Source organism: Calliphora vicina, chromosome 4 (assembly GCF_958450345.1).
Source record: "Calliphora vicina chromosome 4, idCalVici1.1, whole genome shotgun sequence".
Lineage (NCBI taxonomy): Eukaryota > Metazoa > Arthropoda > Insecta > Diptera > Calliphoridae > Calliphora > Calliphora vicina.
Genome location: NC_088783.1, coordinates 115,121,542 through 115,145,507, shown reverse-complemented (window position 1 = coordinate 115,145,507; position 23,966 = coordinate 115,121,542). Strand labels below are relative to the sequence as shown.

General features: G+C 23.6%; 1 protein-coding gene across 1 annotated transcript in view; it reads right to left on the bottom strand.

Moving 5' to 3' along the window:
• eag (ether a go-go) overlaps positions 1 to 20,311 on the bottom strand; it is a 98,634-nt gene extending 78,323 nt beyond the window's left edge. The window contains exon 1 of the mRNA XM_065509842.1: positions 20,142 to 20,311. Coding sequence (XP_065365914.1) covers positions 20,142 to 20,220 — 79 coding nt within the window. The 5' untranslated portion in view covers positions 20,221 to 20,311. The remainder of the gene's footprint in view (positions 1 to 20,141) is intronic.
• Between the last annotated feature and the right edge of the window lie 3,655 nt (positions 20,312 to 23,966).

The following is a 23,966-nucleotide window of genomic DNA, read 5'->3' as shown; positions in this document are numbered from 1 at the left end:
AAAAAATCGAATAAAAAAATAACCGGTTCTAAAATAATCGAATAAAAAAATAACCGGTTCAAAGAGAAAAATATAATAGAAAGATATAGAATCCAATGTCAAAATCAATCGGTTTTAGGCAACGAATAATAAAATTAACCGGTTCTCAAAAAATCGTATAAAATTGAAATGATTCCGAAAAAAATCGAATAAAAAAATAACCGGTTCTTAAAAAATCGAATAAAAAATAAAAATATAATAGAATAAAAGGCCGGTTTATATAGAATCGAATGACAAAATAACCGGTTTTTATGGAAACGAATAAAAAAATTAACCGGTTCTTAGAAAAAATCGAATAAAATATAAATGATTCTTAAAAAATCGAATAAAAAAATAACCGGTTCTAAAATAATCGAATAAAAAAATAACCGGTTCAAAGATAATCGAATAAAAAATTTAAATATAATAGAATAAATTCAAATGCTATAGAATCGAATAACAAAATGAACCGGTTTTTATGGAAACGAATAAAAAATTAATCGGTTCTTAAATAAAATCGAATAAAATTGAAAGGATTCTTAAAAAATCGAATAAAAAAATAACCGATTCTAAAATAATCGAATAAAAAAATAACCAATTCAAAGATAACCGAATAAAAAAATTAAATATAATAGAATAAATTCAAATGCTATAGAATCGAATGACAAAATGAACGGGTTTTTATGGAAACGAATAAAAAAATTAACCGGTTCTAAAAAAAAATCGAATAAAATTTAAATGATTGCCAAAAAATCGAATAAAAACAGCGGTTCAAAGAGAAGCGAATAACAAATTTAAATAAATTCAAATAACAAAATGAACCGGTTTTTAAGAAACGAATAAAAAATTAATCGGTTCTCAAGAAATCGAATAAAATTTAAAAGATTCTTAAAAAATCGAATAAAAAAAAATAACCGGTTCTAAAATAATCGAATAAAAAAATAACCATTTCAAAGATAACCGAATAAAAAATTTAAATATAATAGAATAAATTCAAATGCTATAGAATCGAATGACAAAATAACCGGTTTTTATGGAAACGAATAAAAAAATTAACCGGTTCTTAGAAAAAATCGAATAAAATATAAATGATTCTTAAAAATTCGAATAAAAAAATAACCGGTTATAAAATAATCGAATAAAAAAATAACCGATTCAAAGAGAATCGAATAAAGAATTTAAATATAATAGAATAAATTCAAATGCTATAGAATCGAATGACAAAATGAACCGGTTTTTATGGAAACGAATAAAAAAATTAACCGGTTCTTAAAAAAAATCGAATAAAATTTAAAAGATTCTTAAAAAATCGATTAAAAAAAATACCGGTTCTAAAATAATCGATTAAAAAAATAACCAGTTCAAAGAGAATCGAATAACAAATTGAAATATAATAGAATAAATTCAAATGCTATAGAATCGAATGACAAAATAAACCGGTTTGTATGGAAACGAATAAAAAAATTAACCGGTTCTTAAAAAAAAATTTAATAAAATTTAAAGGATTCTTAAAAAATCGAATAAAAAAAGCGGTTCTTAAATAATCGATTCAAAGAGAATCGAATAAAAAATTTAAATAAATTCAAAGAACAAAATGAATTGGTTTTTAGGAAACGAATAAAAATTAACCGGTTCTTAAAAAAAATCGAATAAAATTCAAAAGATTCTTAAAAAATCGAATAAAAAAAGAAGATTCAAAGAAAACCGAATAAAAAATTTAAATATAATAGAATAAATTCAAATGCTATAGAATCGAATGACAAAATGAACCGGTTTTTATAGAAACGAATAAAAAAATTAACCGGTTCTTAAAAAAATCGAATAAAATTTAAATGATTCCCAAAAAATCGAATAAAAAAAGCTATAATCGGTTCAAAGAGAATGGAATAAAAAATTTAAATAAATTCAAATAACAAAATGAACTGGTTTTTATGGAAACAAATAAAAATTAACCGGTTCTTAAAAAAAAATCGAATAAAATTTAAAGGATTCTTAAAAAATCTAATAAAAAAAATACCGGTTCTTAAAGAATCGAATAAAAAAACAAGTAAGAGAGCTATATTCGGCTGTGCCGAATCTTATATACCCTTCACCAAATTATACTCTAAAATAATTTTTTTTAAATTTTTTTTTTTTTCAAAATTTTTTTTTCGATATTGTTTTTTAATTTTTTTTTAAAAAATTTTTTTTAAAATTTTTTTTTTTTGGAAAAAAAATTTATGAAAAAAAAAAATTTTTGATGAAAAAAAAATTCGGGTCTAAAAATATTTTTCCCGATTTTGACCCATTGTAGGTCCAACTGACTATAGCCTTATCTACATAGTTGCAATGGACTTTGAAATATCTATCATTAGATATCCATATTGTCTATATTAATGACTTAGTAATCCAGATATAGATCAAAAATAGGTCAAAAATCGAGGTTGTCCCGGTTTTTTGCTCATATCTCCGTTATTTATTGACCGATTTTGCTGATTTTAAATAGCAAACTTCTCGAAAGCATGTCTGACAGAATTATTGAAGATTTGGAACCCGAAGATATCTGGGGTCTTCAGAAAATTGATTTCAACAGACAGACGGACAGACAGACAGGCGGACATGGCTTAATCAACTCCGCTATCTAAAAGGATCCAGAATATATATACTTTATAGGGTCGGAAATGAAAAATGTAGAAATTACAAACGGAATGACAAACTTATATATACCCTTCTCACGAAGGTGAAGGTTGAAATCAATTTTCTGAAGACCCCAGATATCTTCGGGATCCTAATCTTCAATAATTCTGTCAGACATGCTTTCGAGAAGTTTGCTATTTAAAATCAGCAAAATCGGTCCACAAATGGCTGATATATGAGGAAAAAACCAGGACAAACTCGGTTTTTGACCTATTTTTTACATATATCTGGATTACTAATTACATTAACATAGACAATATGGATATCTAATGATAGATATTTCGAAGACATTTGCAATGACGTATATAAGACCATAGTAAGTTGGACCTACATTGGGTCAAAATCGGAAAAAAAATTTTGAACCCGAATTTTTTTTTCACCAAAAAAAAATTGAAAAAACAAAAAAAAAATTTTAAAATTTAAAAAAAAAAAATTTTAATTTAAAAAAAAAAAATTAAAATAACAATTAGAAATTTTTTTTTTCCAAAAAATGAGAAAAACAACTTTGGAAAAAAAAATAAATTTTGTTTACCTAAAAATATTTGAAATTTTTATTTTGAAGTATAATTTGGTGAAGGGTATATAAGATTCGCCACAGCCGAACATAGCACTCTTACTTGTTTTTTATTCGATTCGAAATTTTCAGGAGATGGTTTGTTAAGAAAAAAAATTCCGGGAAAAACTCGGAAATTCTTTATTTTGTGATAAAAAGCTCCCTAAAGTATGCAGTACAAATTTAGATATTTTGTTTGCAAATAAATAAGAACATGCTGGTGTGCGTGAGTTGGAGAAACTTGAAGAACTAACATTAGTAAATGCTAAATCGGTTTTTTAAGAACTGAATAAATGAAACGAATAAAATCTAAATCGTTTTATTTAAAACACAATAAAAAAAAAAATGAATCGATTACTACAAATTAGTATGCAATTGATTTAATTTCCATCTGCTATTTAACCTTTTACTTCCCTTTTGGCTCTCTCTTTATGCGAATTCTGGTAATTATTCCGAAAACTTCATTAGGTCAATTGAAATTTATTGCAATTCATAACATTCATTCATATTTTTTTCTAATTTATTATCAAGATTACTCTGGCAACAGTAAAAAAAATAAATATATTCTGTCGAAATTTCTAATTAATTTATGGTTTAAAATTGTTGGCATTTTCCAATTCAAATTGCAGTCATGCATGCATATGCATGGGGGCACTAAATGGGTGCAAATGGTTTTTGCAGAAAAAGGAAACTGATACTTAATTTTAAATGAATTTTCATTTTGAAAATCTATGGAAAAAGCATATGTAAGCAAATGCATTTGGAAAGCAAAGACATGCTCAGGTATATGGGATAAATTATTGCAAATGTAGTTAAAAGTGTTTTTAAAAATACAGACTGGGAGAAATTTTACTAATTTTCTTCCATTTTTTCTTCTCTGTACATAAATATATGTATACTGTTCCAGTTCATTTACATTTTGTTTTTGTTTTTTCATAAATATTTTCCCAACAAATCAAGAAACTTCAAACATTTTGTTTTTTTTTTGTTATTTTCACAGGGGTCTGTCTTTATTACACAAAATTCAGGTCAAATTGTATGAATGAATTTGCAGTTGTATGCAAACAATCAATTATTGATTTATTTTTTATACCCTTCATCATGATGCAATATATAAATTTGTCATTCCTTTTGTATTTTCTACATTTTTGTCATTTGCGACCCCATAAAAAAATAGGTACTTTTTTACTACTATTTTAAAAAATGTCTTTCAGTCCAAAAAGTTAGAAAAGCCATAATTTGTATTAAATTACATTAATTTTAAAGAAAATTAAAAAGTACTTTTTTTACTACTATTTCAAAAATGTCGCTAAATCTACTGAAATTGATTATTATTTTAATTTTCATTCTAAAAAAGTTAGAAAAATTATAATTTTTATCAAAATATATCAATTTTAAAGAAAATAAAAAAAGTACTTTTTTTACTACTATTTTTAAAAATTGGTTAAATGTTAAAAATGTTTAGATTTTTTAATTGTCTTTCTAAAGGGCACAAAGTAACTATATTTTTCATAAAAATTAAGTCAATTTAAAGGAATGTCAAAAAGTACTTTTTTACTACTATTTTAAAAAATTTCGTTAAATGTACTGAAATTGATTATTATTTTAATTTTCATTCTTAAAATGTTGGAAAAATTATAATTTTTATCAAAATATATCAATTTTAAAGAAAATAAAAAAGTACTTTTTTTACTACTATTTTAAAAAATGTCTAAATGTACTAAAAAAATAAAAAAAAAATTTAACAAAAAAATTTTTCAATCTTTGTCTTAAAGAATAATTAGCTAAAGGGTATTTGAGATTCAGCACAGCCGACTATAGCTTTCTTATTGGTTTTTACTTACACTGTACTAATTCTACAGTCAGATAGATTACCAATAATTTCCTATGTACAAACAATGTATTTGTTGTAGTTATTGTTGTCGAAGTCATCAATATGGTCAATTGAGCTTTTAAAGTTAAATGTTAAATCAATATTCAAATGTATTTTTAAGTATTTCTTGGCAATTAAAGTACATATTTAAGGGAGAGGAATGTGATTAAACAAAATATGTTAAAGAGAATTATATGTAAAATATTTCACTTGTTAGGCTATAGCCCACTAACCTAGCGGTTTACACATGCAAGTAACAGTTAAAAGAACACAACACATTCATACTATTGCACTAACACAATTGTGTTATCAATTATCGATTCGATATGAACCGAATAATTTTTTATTTCATTAATCGATTAATTTTTTTCAATTCCATTTGAATTTATTTTCGATTCTAGCTTGTCGTTTAGGTAATTTTTTATTCGCCGATTTTTAATCGATTAATTTTTTATTCGATTAATCGATTAATTTTTTATTCGATTAATCGATTAATTTTTTTCGATTCAATATAAATTTATATTCGACTAAATTTGTCGTTTAGTTAATTTTTATTTGCTGTTTTTTAATAGTTTCCATATGAACCGAATAATTTTTATACGATTAATCGATTAATTTTTTTTAAGGATTTATTTTCGTTTCTAGCTTGTAGTTTAGGTAATTTTTTATTGGCTGTTTTTTAATCGATTCATTTTTTATTCGATTAATCGTTTAATTTTTTTTCGATTAAATATAAATTTATATTCGACTAAATTTGTCGTTTAGTTAATTTGTATTCGCTGATTTTTAATAGTTTCCATATAAACCGAATAATTTTTTATTCGATTAATTTTTTTTTCCATTCATTATAAAATTAATTTCGATTCTAATTTGTCGTTTAGCTAATTTTTTATTCGTCATTTTTACTCGGTTCTATATGAACCGAATAATTTTGATACGATTAATCGATTAATTTTGTTGGATTCGATATGAAGATATTTTCAGCTCTAATTTATCGTTTAATTAATTTTTTATTCGCCGTTTTTTAATCGATTAATTTTTTATTCGATTAATCGTTTAATTTTTTTTCGATTCAATATAAATTTATATTCGACAAAATTTGTCGTTTAGTTAATTTTTATTCGCTGTTTTTTAATAGTTTCCATATGAACCGAATAATTTTTTATTCGATTAATTTTTTTTCGATTCAATATGAAATTAATTTCGACTCTAATTTGTCGTTTAGCTAATTTTTTATTCGTCGTTTTTAATCGGTTCTATATGAACCGAATAATTCAATATAAATTTATATTCGACTAAATTTGTCGTTAAGTTAATTTTTATTCGCTGTTTTTTAATAGTTTCCATATGAACCGAATCAGTTTTTATTCGATTAATTTTTTTTCGATTCAATATGAAATTAATTACGACTCTAATTTGTCATTTAGTTAATTTTTTATTATATTTTTTTTTAATGGGTTTTATATGAACCGAATAATTTTTTATTCGATTAATCGATTCATTTTTTTTCGATTAAATATGAAATTAATTTCGGCTCTAATTTGTCGTTTAGCTAATTTTTTATTCGTCGTTTTTAATCGATTCTATATGAACCGAATAATTTTTATTCGATTAATCGATTAATTTTTTTCGATTCCATATGGATTTATTTTCAATTCTAGCCGTTTTTTTATTCGCCGTTTTTTAATCGATTAATCGATTAATTTTTTTCGATTCAATATAAATTTATATTCGACTAAATTTGTCGTTTAGTTAATTTTTATTCGCTGTTTTTTAATAGTTTCCATATGAACCGAATAATTTTTTATTCGATTAATTTTTTTTCGATTCAATATGAAATTAATTTCGACTCTAATTTGTCGTTTAGCTAATTTTTATTCGTCGTTTTTAATCGGTTCTATATGAACCGAATAATTTGTATTCCATATAAATTTATTTTCGATTCTAATTTGTCGTTAAGTTAATTTTACTGACTAATTTTTTATTCGATTAATTATTTTTTGATTTCATATGAATTTGTTTCTGGCTCTAGTTGGTCGTTTAGTTAATTTTTTATTCGATTTATTTTAATCGGTTCTATATGAACCGAATAATTTTTATTCGATTAATCGATTAATTTTGTTCGATTCCATATGAAATTATTTTCAGCTCTAATTTGTCGTTTAATTAATTTTTTATTCGCCGTTTTTTATGAACCGAATAATTTTTTATTCGATTAATTATTTTTTCATTTCATATGAATTTTTTTCTGACTCTAGTTGGTCGTTTAGTTAATTTTTTATTCGATTTATTTCAATCGGTTCTATATGAACCGAATAATTTTTATTCGATTAATTTTGTTCAATTCCATATGAATTTTTTTCAGCTCTATTTGTCGTTTAATTAATTTTTTATTCGCCGTTTTTTATGAACCGAATAATTTTTTATTCGATTGACCGATTAATTTTTTATTCGATTAATCGAATAATTTTTTATTCGATTAATCGAAAAATTTTTTATTCGATTAATCGAATAATTTTTAATTCGATTAATCGATTAATTTTTTATTCGATTAATCGATTAATTCTTTATTCGATTAATCGATTAATTTTTTATTCGATTAATCGATTAATTTTGTTCGATTCCATATGAAATTACTTTCAGCTCTAATTTGTCGTTTATGTAGCTAATTTTTTATTCGTCGTTTTTAATGAACCGAATAATTTTTTATTCGATTAATCGATTAATTTTTTATTCGATTAAACGATTAATTTTTTATTCGATTAATTTTTTATTTGATTAATCGAATTTTTAATTCGATTAATCGATTAATTTTTTATTCGATTAAACGATTAATTTTTTATTCGATTAATCGATAAATTTTTAATTCGATTAATCGATTAATTTTTTATTCGATTAATCGATTAATTTTTTATTCGATTAATCGATTAATTTTTGATTCGATTAATCGATTAATTTTTTATTCGATTAATCGATTAATTTTTTATTCGATTAAACGAATAATTTTTTATTCGATTAATCGATTAATTTTTTATTCGATTAATTTTTTTTATTCCATTTGCATTTATTTTCGATTCGAATTTGTGGCTTAATTTTCATTCGTTTCTATATAAGTTCATTTCTATAAGTTCATAAGTATATTTTTCATTCGTTTCCATGTGAACCTGTTCATTTTTGGTTCGAATTTATATGAACCGGTTCAGTTTTATTCGATTGCTTATAATCCGTAAAAAAAACTTTTTTAATTACAAGTAGTATATGAATGGTTTGATTTGTTCTGCTAACCCTAGCACACTTCCTCTGCCCCCTTTGCAACAATTATATTACACATGTAGCCCGTGTGCAAACATCTCAAGCATTCGTTTGAGTACCATAAAACAATTATTATGTTACATTTATTAAAAAATAAAAAAAAACATTTTAAACAACCACTGCACATGTACTCGTAATAATATTAAATTATGCTTTCAAGACAATAGAGGGATAGAAACTAAAAAAAAAGAAAACAAAGGATGCGTTTGCATTTTATGCACCATAGTAATAGAAAGAAGGGGAAAAAACATAACTACAACAATGGATTAAATTGTTAAAGAAAAAATAAAATAGAGCAACTAAATGGAGAAAATTTAAATTATAATTTGAGTTGTTCCAGCCATAATTCAAACAAATAATCATTTTTACTGCTTAAAAGTATGCTTCACTTTTTATTGAGCACAGCTTTTGTGAAGGTATGCAATGGAAACTAAACGTTTAAATTTAGTTTTGTTTTATTTCCTTTTCCTTTGTTTTTTTGGCATTCTAAATTAAGAATAAAGTTAAAATTCTTCAATTTGCATTATTTGAGTTTTTGTTTTTTATTTTTTTTTATATTGCAAACTGTACTTCTCAGCACATTTAAAGTTAGTTTTTTTTTTAGATGGCAGTAAAAAGAAAAAAATGTAATAATACAAATTGTAATAATTCTTGTTGAGTACTGGGTAAATGCAATTTTATTTTTAAACTAAATGCTAAGGAATGCGCGTAATATAACAAAGTATTAGAAAAGTTTAGTGAAGGAAAAGGAAACAAAAACGTCATAAAAGTTTTTGAGTTAAAATGTAAATTAAAATTTGTTTGCGGAATCAAAGAAATAAATATATTTAGAAATGAGAAAATAAGAGGAATTTTTTAAGTTGTAAGGGATTTTAAAGGAAAGTTTGAAATGATGCATACATCAATATATTCCCGCTTCGGTTGCTATTTAAAATCGAGAAAATTGTGCAGCAAATGGCAAAAAATAATGACCTCCTCGATTTTCTAGTTTCCATTGCATACCTTCACAAAAGCTGTTCTCAATTAAAAGTAAAGCATACTTTTAGGCAGTAAAATTGATTATGTTCGTTCATGATATCTAATGATAGATATTTCAAAGTCCATTGCAACGATATATATGGCTATAGTAATTTGGACTTACAATGGTCAAAATTGGGAAAAATATTTTTTAACCCGAATTTTTTTTCATCAACAAAAATTTTTTTTCAAAATTGTTTTTGAAAATTAAAATTTTTTTTTTAATTATTTTCCAATTTTTTTTTTAAATTAATTGTTGAAAAAAATTTATGACCAAAAATTTTTTTTTTTGAGTAAAAAAATATTTTTCCCAATTTTGCTCTCAACTTTCCACAGCCCCAAAACAACGTACATAAATGAAGCATACATCAATATATTCGCAATAGTCCCGCTTCGGTTGCTATTTAAAATCGAGAAAATTATGCAGCAAATGGCTGAGATATAAGCAAAAAATTATGACCTCCTCGATTTTCTAGTTTCCATTGCATACCTTCACAAAAGCTGTGCTCAATTAAAAGTATAGCATACTTTTAGGCAGTAAAAATAATTATGTTCGATCATGGATTACTATGTTATTAATGTAGACAATATGGATATCTAATGATAGATATTTCAAAGTCCATTGCAACGATGTATAAGGCTATAGTAAGTTTTTTTTTTTCAAAATTATTTTTTGAAAATTTAATTTTTTTTTAAATTTTTAAACAAATTTTTTTAAAATTAATTATTGAAAAAAATTATGAACAAAAATTTTTTTTTTTGATGAAAAAAAATTCGGTTTAAAAAATATTTTTCTCAATTTTGCTTTCAACTTTCCACAGCCCCAAAACAACGTACATAAATGAAGCATACATCAATATATTCGCAATAGTCCCGCTTCGGTTGCTATTTAAAATCGAGAAAATTATGCAGCAAATGGCTGAGATATAAGCAAAAAATAATGACCACCTCGATTTTCTAGTTTCCAATTAAAAGTAAAGCATACTTTTAGGCAGTAAAAATGATTATGTTCGTTAATGGATTACTAAGTCATTAATATAGACAATATGGATATCTAATGATAGATATTTCAAAGTCCATTGCAACGATGTATAAGGCTATAGTAATTTGGACCTATTATTGGTCAAAATTGGGAAAAATATTTTTTAACCCGAATTTTTTTTTTTCATCAAACAAATTTTTTTGTCACAAATAAGTTATCAGTAATTAATTTTAAAAAAAATTAGTTTAAAAAATTAAAAAAAAAAAAATTTGAAAAAAATTAAAATTTTCAAAAACAATTTTGAAAAAAAAAATTGTTTAAATTAATTTAAAAAAAAAATTAGTTTAAAAAACTAAAAAAAAAAATTTTAAATTTTCAAAAACAATTTTGAAAAAAAAAAATTTTTCAAAAACAATTTTGAAAAAAAAATGTTTAAATTAATTTTAAAAAAAAATTTGTTTAAAAAACTAAAAAAAAAAAATTGGAAAAAAATGAAAAAAAATTTTAAATTTTCAAAAACAATTTTGAAAAAAAATTTTTTTTTTCAAATTAAGTTTAGCTAAACATATTTAAAATTTGTATTTTAAAGTATAATTTTGTGTAGGGTATATAAGATTTGGCACAGCCGAATATAGCTCAATTACTTGTTTGAGCTAAAATAAAAAAAATATATATTCTTAAATTGAATTGATTTTTAAATATATAAAATTCTAGACTCTCAGCTTTAATAATAGTGATAAAATACTTGCGAAAACTTAATTTCATAAAACAAAAGTGTAATCGAAAATATTCTTTTTTTGATGAAAAAAAAATTTGGGTTAAAAAATATTTTTCCCAATTTTTACCATAGGTAGCAAACCATTAAAAATTTAAGGAAACAATCAACTACAAAAATATACCTAAGATCTCAATAAACAACTTTCTAGAACATATGAACTTCCTAAGTTAAGTTAGTAAGAAAAAAACTAAAGGAATTAAGTATTTCGGGCTATAAACTATTAAATTATTATAAGCTAAAGCATACTTTTAGGCAGCTTTTCTCCCAGTGCCAGTTTTTATTAAACATTTGATTCTATAAATTATTTTTAATACCTTAATACAAACTAAAACAAATTCCAAAATAAACTATAAATTTAAATTAAGTTATAATCATTTCTTACTCAAACAAAGTAGTAACAAAACTGTTTTCGTAATAAAAAAAATACTACTACTATTTTTTGCTAAATCTATAAAAAAGTAGAATGTAAATATTTTACTTAAAGTTGGTATTACTCTCAGAGAGCAGAGCAACTACATAAAGCAGACTTTTACTGGCTGAAAAGGTGTTGGGGGTAGGGGGGGAGGTTGTTTGAAAATGCTTTCGAGTACTTAAAATTTTAATAAAATTTAAATGGGTTTTTGATACTAAGAACAATGTTACTATGGGAGAAATAGCAAAAAAATAAAAAAAGAAATGTTCAAGTAAGACGTAAATGTATTTGTTGGTTGGCCAGGGTCATTGTAAAAAGGGGGCTTTAGTACCAAACATTAAATAGTTACATAAAAAACTGGTTACTTTTAAGTAAAAAATTGTATTTAAAATGAAGTTTCTTTAGTTTTTGCTACATAAATGTATTAAATCTGCAAAATTAAAATTGTGTTGCATACTTTTAGGCTAAAAATTAAAAGCCTACTTTTAGGCTAAAAGTAAAATTAAGTTTCTTTAGTTTTAAGAACATAAAAGTATTAAATCTGCATAATTTAAAATTTGTAGCATACTTTTAGGCTAAAAATTAAAAGCCTACTTTTAGGCTAAAAGTAAAAGGTCTTTATTTTTTATTGATAATTAGCTACTTTTAAATATTTCTTAGCCTGTATTTATGTCTATTTTATCTATCCCACATTTTTCTTATAATTTTGTATTTTTCTCCCCCCCCCCTTACCTTACTCTTACAATTTGTAATACAGACTGTTATTTTTTATTTACTTAAAGCTTGCTTGGAGCAACTAAGTATAAAAAAACTACTTGAAATTCTTTACACATAGTTTAGTTAGGAAAATTTAGTGTAGAGTTTTTAACTGTTATGTAAAAAGAGGGTAGGATTTTGCCAAGCCAAGTTAACTGAAAAACATGAACTACAAAACAATATCAATAATAGTAAAAAGTAGTGGCTAAAAGTTACCAAAAAAAGTGAAACGTGTGTTTAGTTTTTAACTTATCAAAATGTAGACAGACACCTTTAGAAAAATAAAATAATTTGTTTTAGTTTTCCACAAGGAATGTTTAATAAATTAAGTGGATTAAAAAATCTAACAATTTTTAACATTTAAGGAATTTTTAAAAATAGTAGTAAAAAAAGTACTTTTTTATTTTCTTTAAAATTAATATATTTAAACAAAAATTACAACATTTTAGAAAGAAAATTAAAGGAATATAACAATTTCAGTAGACTTAAAGACATTTTTAAAATAGTAGTAAAAAAAGTACTTTTTTATTTTCTTGAAAATTAATATATTTAAACAAAAATTATAAATTTTCTACCTTTTTAGAATGAATGGCAAAAGAATATATCAATTTCAGTAATTTTAGCGACCTTTTTTAAAATAGTAGTAAAAAAAGTACTTTTTTATTTTCTTTAAAATTAATATATTTAAACAAAAATTACAACTTTTCTATCTTTTTAGAATGAAAGTTAAAAGAATATATCAATTTCAGTAATTTTAGCGACCTTTTTTAAAATAGTAGTAAAAAAGTACCTTTTTTAATTGCATTAAAAATGGATAAATTTAAAACAAAAATCGTATCTATGCCACACTTAAGATAAATAATTAAAAAATCTAGCAATATTACAGCATTTAAAATTTTTTTTTAAAAAGTAGTAAAAAAGTACTTTTTAAAATTTTCTTAAAATTCTATAAATTTTGGGTAAATTTTAATTGTTCTATATTTAGGAGAGATAATTATAAGAATTGATAAATTTTGTCACAGTTAACGAATTTTTAAAAATAGTAGTAGAAAAAGTACTTTCTTAATTTTCCTTAAAATTAATAAATGTTTTTTAAATTTTATGTCTTCATTATTTAATTAACAAAATTATATGATTTAGCTCATTCAATGCATTTTTTAAAAATAGTAGTAAAAAAGTACTTTTTAAAATTTTCTCAAAATTGTATAAATTTTGTTTAAATTTAAATTTTTCTACATTTAGGAGAGCAAATTATAAAAATTGATACATTTTTTCACAGTTAAAGAGTTTTTAAAAATAGTAGTAGAAAAAGTACTTTCTTAATATTCTTTAAAATTTATAAATTTTCACAAAATTTTCTGTTTTTCTCATTTAATTAACAAAATTATATGATTTAGCTCATTTAATGTATTTTTAAAAAATAGTAGTAAAAAAGTACTTTTTAAAATTTTCTTAAAATTCTATAAATTTTGTTTAAATTTTAATTTTTCATCATTTAGGAGAGAAAATTAAAAGAATTGATAAATTTTTTCACAGTTAACGAATTTTTAAAAATAGTAGTAGAAAAAGTACTTTCCTAATTTTCTTTAAAATTAATAAATGTTTTTTAAATTTTATGTTTTTCTCATTTAATTAACAAAATTATATGATTTAGCTCATTTAATGAAGTTTGTTTTTTGTTAAAAAAACTAATCTTAATAAATTATTCTTATATTTTAAGGCGGTCATTTAAACAAATTTTCAATTGCCCAAACATTCGTAACAAAATTGATAATTGAATATTTTATTTCTCGAGACAAAAAAAAACATAACTGGCTGGTCATTTTAAATTCTAATCTTTTACATTAAATTATTAATTCATTATAATTTTATAATGCCTAAAAGTAGACTACACAGAAAACCAAACAAAAATCATTAAAAGTTCATTAACACCAAAAGGCAATCAACGTTTTTTTTTTCATATTTGCACAGCATTTTGTTTCCCCCCCCCCCCATAATAAAGAGAGACCTAAAATAAATGTAGAATTTAAAATCAAAACATCATGTTGGAGTAGATTTGTTTTTTTTTGTGGCACAACAACAGCAAATTGCTAATGAATAATTAATTCCAACTAACACACTCGAAAAGTGTTTGAGGGGTATTATGATTATGTTTGTTGCTGTTGTATATTTTAGTTGCTTTTAATTTGTGCAAAGCCATAAAGAAATCCATAAAAGTATGCTTAAACATGTTTTGCAAAGCAAAACCAAAAAAAAAATAGAAAGTTTACTTTTTTAGTTTAAACACACAAAATTGTGTAGCATACTTCTAGGCAGTGTCTGTTTTTATATCATTTTGCATGCCATTTATGAAAGGTTTGTGGAAATTCTAAAGAGTAAATTTAAGATTTTCCTATAAGTATTTAGTATTGATGAAAACGTAAAGACTTCAAGATTGATGTTTTAATAAAATAAAATAAATTTATAAATTTTTCGGACATAATTTACCTTAAAAACTAAAAAAATTATAATATGATGATTTTTCATGAAGAAAAATATAAAATTTCAATTAATGTAAAATTGTAACTATCAAAGATATCATAATAAAATTTACAACTAATATAGATCCAAATGTTCTTAATGTAACGGCATTCTTATTTTTGCCATTTTTGATTTTAAAATATCAAAATTCCTAAAACGGGTAAAATGTGTTCCAAAAACTGAGTATTTTTGGAAAATTGCTCACTGTGACGTTATTTACCATTTGATAGTAAACTAACTTTGGAAGTATTTCAATATCATATAGGGCTATACAAATATGTAGTGCTTTCAAGGATCCGTGCTTTGTGGTTTTAGAATTTTTTACTCAAACTTGAATATTTTTTTCAAAATTGGCCAAGTTTTGATAGGGCTGTGGAAGGCTAGGTCCCTTTAAATGAGCCAAATTTTATTTTAAGTGCTTGTGCATACAGTTCTCTTTCTAGATCATATAAAAATTATATAAAGTCTGGAAGAAATTTTTTTTCTATATGAGAAAAAATATAGGGACCTTTTGGGAAAAAACTATTTTGGCATTTTCTTTGTTAACATAGTGCAATGCGAAAGAATATAACCATATACGGTCATCAGTACGTGATAAGACACCAAACGTTATGCACTTTTTTTTAATGGGCCCCCAAAGATTTGGGTCCTTGGTGTCATTTTTGCAAAAAAGTGATCATTTTGTCACACTCATATCTTGCAAACAGTTGGGAATTTTGATTTTCTCTCTGAGGCAAAGTTGTAGCCCTGGTCATAGAGAACAAAACTTGTGAACATATCAAATCAAAAAAACTTCATCTTCAAGATCAAAAACGCAAAAAACTTTAAAAAAAATCGAAATTCCTTTTTTTTACAGCTGCCTAAAAGTATGCTTTAATATATGGCTATATTTCCATTCCTTAAAAATTAACACACACTGCTACTTAAACACCCTGGTCTATTTTTTTTAATATTTTAAAAGTTTCCTTGTATTTTCCCCCTTTTGATTTCCCCCAATTGATTTATCACTTTTCCAAGATATATTTCTCTTGTTAAACAATTTGCTTATCGCTTAAATTTTATCTTAAAAACACACAGTCACACTTCTTGTCACTTTTTGTTGTTGTTGTTATTTTCCCTTTTTCCTAATGATTTATCTGCATAAAGCCTTAAAGTATGCTGCTGTTAGCTTCGAGTTCAAGTAGCGAAAAGAGAATTTCGAAAAATACAGCAGCATTTGTTGCTCATTTTGGGAGAGCAGTGAAATTCACGTTTTATGCTTTAATAGTTGTTCATAAAATTCTTTAATATTTTTTTGATTTTTCATACCCCGCCGCGCTCTATTGTTAGTAGATTTTGTAGTCTATTAACAGCAGGGCACAAGTCATTCGAAAAGCAGTCTATTGATGAAATCAGAAATGTAGAAATATTGTTTACATACAGCGAAAGTCTAGGTTTGCTATGAATAATTGCTAAAGTTTTTTTTTGTAGGATTGAGGGGCTGTTTTTAGCTAAAAGGGTTAATAATTTCTAATGGCCCCTAAAAATATGCTAAGCAGCAATAAAAGTTATGAAAAGAAGAGTCATGTTTGCACATTAATCAAAAGGATTAATAATATAACATGGAAAGTAAAGCATAATTTAGGGCAGAGAAATATTAAAGGAAGAAATTACTAAATTTAAAGCCTAACAAAAAGGCTTTTAAAGTAAATTTAATACTTCAAGTTATGAATTAATAAAAGTAAAGCCTATTTTAAGGCTTTAATTAATTTTATTCATAAAAATCATGCAAAAAGCCAAACAATCTATATTAATTAACTTTGTTATGATTATTATAAAAAGAAATCTTTTATTCACAAACAAAATACTTGAGAATTTTTGATATCCTTTTTATATTAACCTTATTTTAGGCGTTTTGTAATTGATACTTCAGGAATATTTTTTTTGTTTTATCTTGATAAACACATCAAGTTAATTAAATTTCAAATCATGGCGTTAGCATTCAAGTGTAGCTACTTGTCCATAATCAATGACTTAATATTGAAATAGATTTCCAGGGAAAATTAAAATAAGACAGCATACTTAAAGGAGTTCTTAAGAAAGAAATGAAGCATACTTCAAGGGGAATAATTAATGAAAATGAACATAATTAATATTTAATTCCTATGTTGTTCCATTCTTTAAAATTTCTCTTTTTCTCTTTAAAATTTGTTGAAAATTCTCCACCACAAATGTCCGTTTTGCAAAAAAAAACTAAATAAAACACATACATCCTCTGGAAGTATGTTTACGTCACAAGTTTTTATAGGTTTGTTGCGATACTAAAAAGTTGCAAAAAAAAATACTTTTTTATATTTATTATTGTAAACAACAATGATCAAAATTTAAATTTTGAATACAGTTCAACACTGTACAGCTGTTTTAGTATGTGCGCTTGTAAATATTTGTGGTATTAATGATTGTTACTTGAAACAATAAATATTGTTACATGACGAATAAAAAATCGCACACTCAAATGAAAAACCCTCATGTGGGTTAACCCCACAAAAACCATCAAACCAAACCACACAAGACTTAAAATTGCACTGTATGTGTTGATTTATCGTCAGCATCATGACGGGCAGTGCATAATACTATATTCTAGCAAATATTTAATACAGCTACTCTCTCAAATGTAGGTGTTTGTGTTATAAAAGTATTGACAATACAATTAAATTCCTCAAAAACGCTTAAATTTCAAAGATTTTGCAAGAAAATTAGGAAAAATGCAAAAAAAATTGAAATCTAAATGTTGCTCAACATTGTTGCCTAACAAAGTTGCTCTACAATGTTGCTGCAACATGTTGGTTTTTAAAATATTTAGAAAGATAAATATATTAAAGATGTTTTGTCATTAATTTAGTCAATTTTTACCACATTTTTATAACTTTAAATTTTCAGCAACATTGTTGCGTAACAAAGTTGCTTTACAATGTTGCTGCAACATGTTGGTTTTTGAAATATTTAGAAGGATCAACATTAATTAAGTAAATTATTACCACATTTTAATAACTTTCAATTTCCAGCAACATTGTTGCGCAACAAAGTTGCTCTACAATGTTGCTGCAACATGTTGGTTTTTAAAATATTTTGAAAAATAAATACATTCAATATATTTTGTCATTAATTTAGTAATTTTTTGCCACATTTTTATAACTTTAAATTTCCAGCAACATGTTGATAAACATTTTTTTAATAAGGAAAAATATATTTCCTTAAATTGCATAAAATTCCTTTAATAAAAAACTTCCAAACATCTTAGAATAATCACAACAAAACGTTTCGCAATTATTTTATTTCAAAAATGATTTTCTCAACATGTTGCTGGCAACATTTTCATATGCAACAATGTTGCTAACAACTTTTTTATTCAAAATGTTCAAGATTATAACAGAAAATTTTAAAAATCATTTAAAAAATATTTTTTACAACATGTTGCTGGCAACATTTTCGTAAGCAACAATGTTGCTAACAAATTTTTTAGCTCCAAATTTTGCAATTAATAACAGAAAATATAATAAAACTTCAAAATTATTTTGAAAATATTTTTCGCAACATGTTGCTGACAACATTTTTAATTGCCACAATGTTGCTAACAAATTTTTAGCACAAAATGTTACAATTAATAACAGAAAATATAATAAAATATCTAAACTATTTCCAAAATATTATTTTCAACATGTTGCTGACAACATTTTCAAATGCAACAATGTTGCTAGCAACTTTTTAGCTCAAAATGTTACAATTAATAACAGAAAATATTATATCATGTGAAAAGTATTTCAAAAATATTTTTTGCAACATGTTGCTGGCAACATTTTCAAATTCAACAATGTTGCTAAAATCTTTTTGACTAAAAATGTTCAAGGTAATAACAGAAAATATAATAAAATTTCCAAGTTATTTCAAAAATATTTTTCGCAACATGTTGCTAACAACATTTTCAATTGTAACCATGTTGCTAACGAAGTTTTGGCCCAAAATTTTGCAATTAGTGACAGAAAACATTATAAATTTTCAAAAGTTTATTAAAAATATTTTTCTCAATATGTTGCTGACAACATATTTGTAAGCTGTAATGTTGCTAAGAACATTTTTAGCTCAAAATGTTACAATTAATAACAGAAAATTTAATAACACTTCAAAGCTATTTCAAAAATATTTTTTGCAACATGTTGCTGGCCACTTTTTCGTATGCAACAATGTTGCTAACAACTTTTGGACATAAAATTATCAAGGTTATAACAGAAAATGAAATAAAATTGCACAAACATTTTCAAAATATTTTTTGAAACATGTTGCTGTCAAGATTTTCAATTGCAACAATGTTGCTAACAAACTTTTAGCTCAAAAATAACTGAATAAAGTCAGAATATCACAAATAAAATCAGTAAAAATTTTTAAAGATTTTTTGCAACATGTTGCTAGCAATATTTTCAAATGCATCAATAATGCTGACAATTAATTGGCTTAAATTTTATTAATTTTTTGTTATTACTTTGAAAATTTTGAGTTGCTGATATTTTTAGGAATTTTTGTTGATATTTTCTTTAAAAAAACGCATCTTGGTTATTATTTGTTGCTTTTTTGTTGGATGATTTGTGTTTATTTCTGTTGGCTGGTGCTTTCCTTTGTACATTTCACCACAATCAATGTCAAAATTCACTGGCTCTACCCTTTATGATGCCTGATGATGATGATAAATTTATATACAATTGCTGTACTAGTTGTGGCAGTTTTAAAATGATATTTTCATTGAGTTTTTTTGATATTTTTTTTTTGCTTTGTTTTGTTCAAACAGCATATAAATAACTTTATTTAAATGTTCATAAATAACATTTATCAATATTTGAAAGAGATTAACAAAATATTTTTGTGGAAATTAAATGCATAAAGCAGAGATTTTTAAATATGGAAAAAAGGGCTTAAAGAAAAAAATTAAAAAAATTTTAATAAAATTTATAATTAACAACAAAAATACAATTAAAAATATTGAAGAAATTCTTAAAAAATGGTTTTATTAAAAAATGGTAATTTAGCCCCTTTTTCTCACTACCAAATATATTAATCCTAAAACTATGCTGTATATTTTGATAACACACAAAGGATTATAAAAATATTTGATATTTTTACATAAATTCTATTTTGTTTAAGCTTTTTAATTTAAATAAAAATTCTAAAGGATTAAACAAATATTAAATAACAAAATTTGTATGCAATACTTACGTTGTGAGTTGGATCTCCTTATAATATTCTCCAGGAATGTATTTTGTGGAGCAACTAGACCTCTTCTTCCGCCCGGCATTTTGTTGGTTTTAGCTTTTGAACTAATTTTTACAGAATTTTTTCTAACACCGTGTTAATAAAGAAAAATTTTTGTATGCTTATTATTACTACTACTACTACTATTTTTTTAATAATTTATAAACTATTTTCTTTTTTATTTAAATTTTTTTTTAATTTTTAAATTATTAATTTTTTTATAAGAGACATTTTGTTTTAATTTATTTTTTTTTTATTTAGCTGGGCTGTTTGTTGTTTTCTTAATTAATGCTGTGTTTGAGGTTGCTTGGCATGTGGCAACAACATTTTAATTTGCAATTGTGTAGCAACATTATTTGTAGCGGCAACATTATAATCAGTCTTGTTATTTTTAAAGTCATAAGTATACATTTTTTGGTTTTAAAAGTTATAAATAGAGAGAGAGAGATAGAGCTAGATAAGTAGAGAGTAAAACAACGACAATAAAATCAACAACAATTAATAATTTACAGCATAGTTTAAGGCGTTTGTTGGGGGGGTTTTCAAAATTTATTTTAGGTTCTTTTAGACATATGTATTATTTTTTAACAATTTGAAGCTGTAAAGAGAAAGAAAATAAAATAAATTTATTAGAAATTTAATGTTTAAAATTAGTACTTTTTCATAAAAATAGTACTTTTTTATACATAATACTAAAATTATCTAAAAACATTACTAAAATTGTTTTTAAATTGCCAAAAAAAAAATATTTTTAAATAATTTTTTAAATAGTAGTAAAAATACTACCTTTTTAAAATTTGTTGAAAATGACTAATTTTTGTTCTTAATTGTTTCATTGTTTATAAAAATCCATTTATTACTTCATTATAGAGAGTTTTAAAATAGTAGTAAAAATACTACTTTTTTAAAAATTATTGAAAATGACTAATTTTTATTTAAAATTGTATCAAAACTCCTTAAAGTTACTCATTGTTTATAAAAATGCACATATTACTTCATTATAGATAAATTTAAAATAGTAGTAAAAATACTACCTTTTTAAAATTTGTTGAAAATTACTAATTTTTATTCAAATTTGTTTCATTGTTTATAAAAATCCATTTATTACTTCATTATAGAGAGTTTTAAAATAGTAGTAAAAATACTACCTTTTTAAAATTTGTTGAAAATTCCTAATTTTTATTTAAAATTGTATCAAAACTCCTTAAAGTTAGTCATTGTTTATAAAAATGCATTTATTACTTCATTATAGAGAAATTTAAAATAGTAGTAAAAATACTACCTTTTTAAAATTTGTTGAAAATTACTAATTTTTATTCAAATTTGTTTCATTGTTTATAAAAATGCATTTATTACTTAATTTTAGAGAGTTTTAAAATAGTATATATTATTGCTGCATTTAAATTTTTTTTAAAATAGTAGTAGAAATACTACTTTTTTAAAATTTGTTTGAAATGTCTGAATTTTGCCCAAAATTTATATCAGAGCTCCTTGAAGAGTTTATAAAATATAAAAATGTGTTTACTACTTAATTTCCACAAGTTTTAAAATAGTAGTAAAAATACTACCTTTTACAATTTTGTTAAAAATCCCAGATTTTTGCTTAAATTTGTATAGGAACTCTTAAAACTCTATTATTACTGCATTTAAATTTTTTTTAAAATAGTAGTAAAAATACTACCTTTTTAAAATTTGTTCGAAATATCTGAATTTTGCCCTAAATTTATATTACTGCTTCTTGAACGAGTTAATAAAATAAAAAAATGTATTTACTACCTTATTTAAACAATTTTCAAAATAGTAGTAAAAATACTACTTTTTTAAATTTTACTCAAAATTTGTATTTTTTGCTTAAATTTGTATGGGAACTCTTAAAAAGCTATTATTGCTGCATATAAAATATTTTTAAAATAGTAGTAGAAATACTACTTTTTAAAATTTGTTTGAAATGTCTGAATTTTATCCAAAATTTACATCACAGCTCCTTGAACGAGTTTATAAAATATAAAAATGTGTTTACTACTTAATTTCCACAAATTTTAAAATAGTAGTAAAATACTACTTTTTTAAATTTTTTCTTAAAATTTGTATTTTTTGCTTAAATTTGTATAGGAACTCTTAAAAATCTATTATTGCTGCATTTAAAATTTTTTTTAAATAGTAGTAGAAATACTACCTTTTTAAAATTTGTTTGAAATGTCTGAATTTTGCCCAAAATTTATATCACAGCTCCTTGAACGAGTTTATAAAATAAAAAAAATGTATTTACTACTTCATTTACACAAGTTTTAAAATAGTAGTAAAAATACTACTTTTTTAAATTTTACTCAAAATTTGTATTTTTTGCTTAAATTTGCATAGGAACTCTTAAAAATCTATTATTGCTGCATTTAAACTTTTTTTAAAATAGTAGTAGAAATACTACCTTTTTAAAATTTATTTGAAATGTCTAAATTTGGCCAAAATTTATATCACAGCTTCTTGAACGAGTTAATAAAATAAAAAAATGTATTTACTACCTTATTTAAACAATTTTCAAAATAGTAGTAAAAATACTACTTTTTTAAATTGTGTCTAAAATTGGATTTTTCTCTTGAAAAATTTAATAATGATGAATTATAATTATTTTTAGCACAATTTAGTTTTTATAGAAGGTTTTTTTATACCTTTTAAGGCATCTTAAAAAAGTAGTAAAAATGCTACCCTTGTAAATATTGTTTAAGTTTCTTAGCTTTCGCACTAATTACCTTTTAAATATATTTATTATAGGAATCTTATTAGTTTTATTAGAACTTTGCAAAAAGAGCTGCCTAGAAACATGACTTTCTTATGTTTTATTATTTCCTTAATAAATATTTATGTTTGTTACCTGTTTCTGTAATTTTATATTTAATTAAATATTTAGTAAAGCATATGTGTAGGCGTTTTTATTACACCTAAATTAATTAAGCGTTACACACATGTTAAACATGAAGTTGCAAATAAAAGAAGGCAGGACAAAACAATTATTAAGACCGATAAAAATAATTGATTGATTAGGAAATATAAAAAAATTAACATATGTACATTTTATTAAAGGGGGAAAACAAAAAAATAACTCATAAATGTCAAACACCATAATTTTTAATTTTATTATTTTTAAAATAAACATTAACTAATCAAGTTCTCTTAACCAGCCCTGAACTTAAACCCTGCTAACATATTTAATGTCTTACTAACAGCGAACAAAACTAAACTTATTTGCAACTACAATGTAAAGAAAAATCAATATTATGTTGTCTAAAAAAAAACGAACTGAAAAAAGTTTAAGGTCGGCCATGTTTACCTAAAGCTCACCTTAATTAAATACCTCCTTCATACTAAAAAAACAAACACAGTCATTCTTCTAGCATTTATACATTCATTCATTCATTTAGTTTATACATATATGCAGAACAACAGTAACAGGAAAAATTATAGACCAAAACACTCAAAATAAAATAAATGAAAATAGTACCAAAAAACGGCCTAAATTTGGTACAAAATGTAGTACGATATTTTTTCCAAGGTAGCCCCAATTTTCTTTCTAGTTTGCTATTATTTCCTCCTCAACTGCTTAGTTTTTCCAACAGTTCATCATATATACAAACAAATGTATGAATAAATGTACTACTATAAATAAAAATTATTTTCTTATAATATTCTTTTGTCTCTCTTTTATTTTTCTTGTATGACATTCAACTTTTAAACAGATTTCTTTCTGTTTTAAGTTTGTTTTTTATTATTTATATATGAGTTTATTTTAATGAT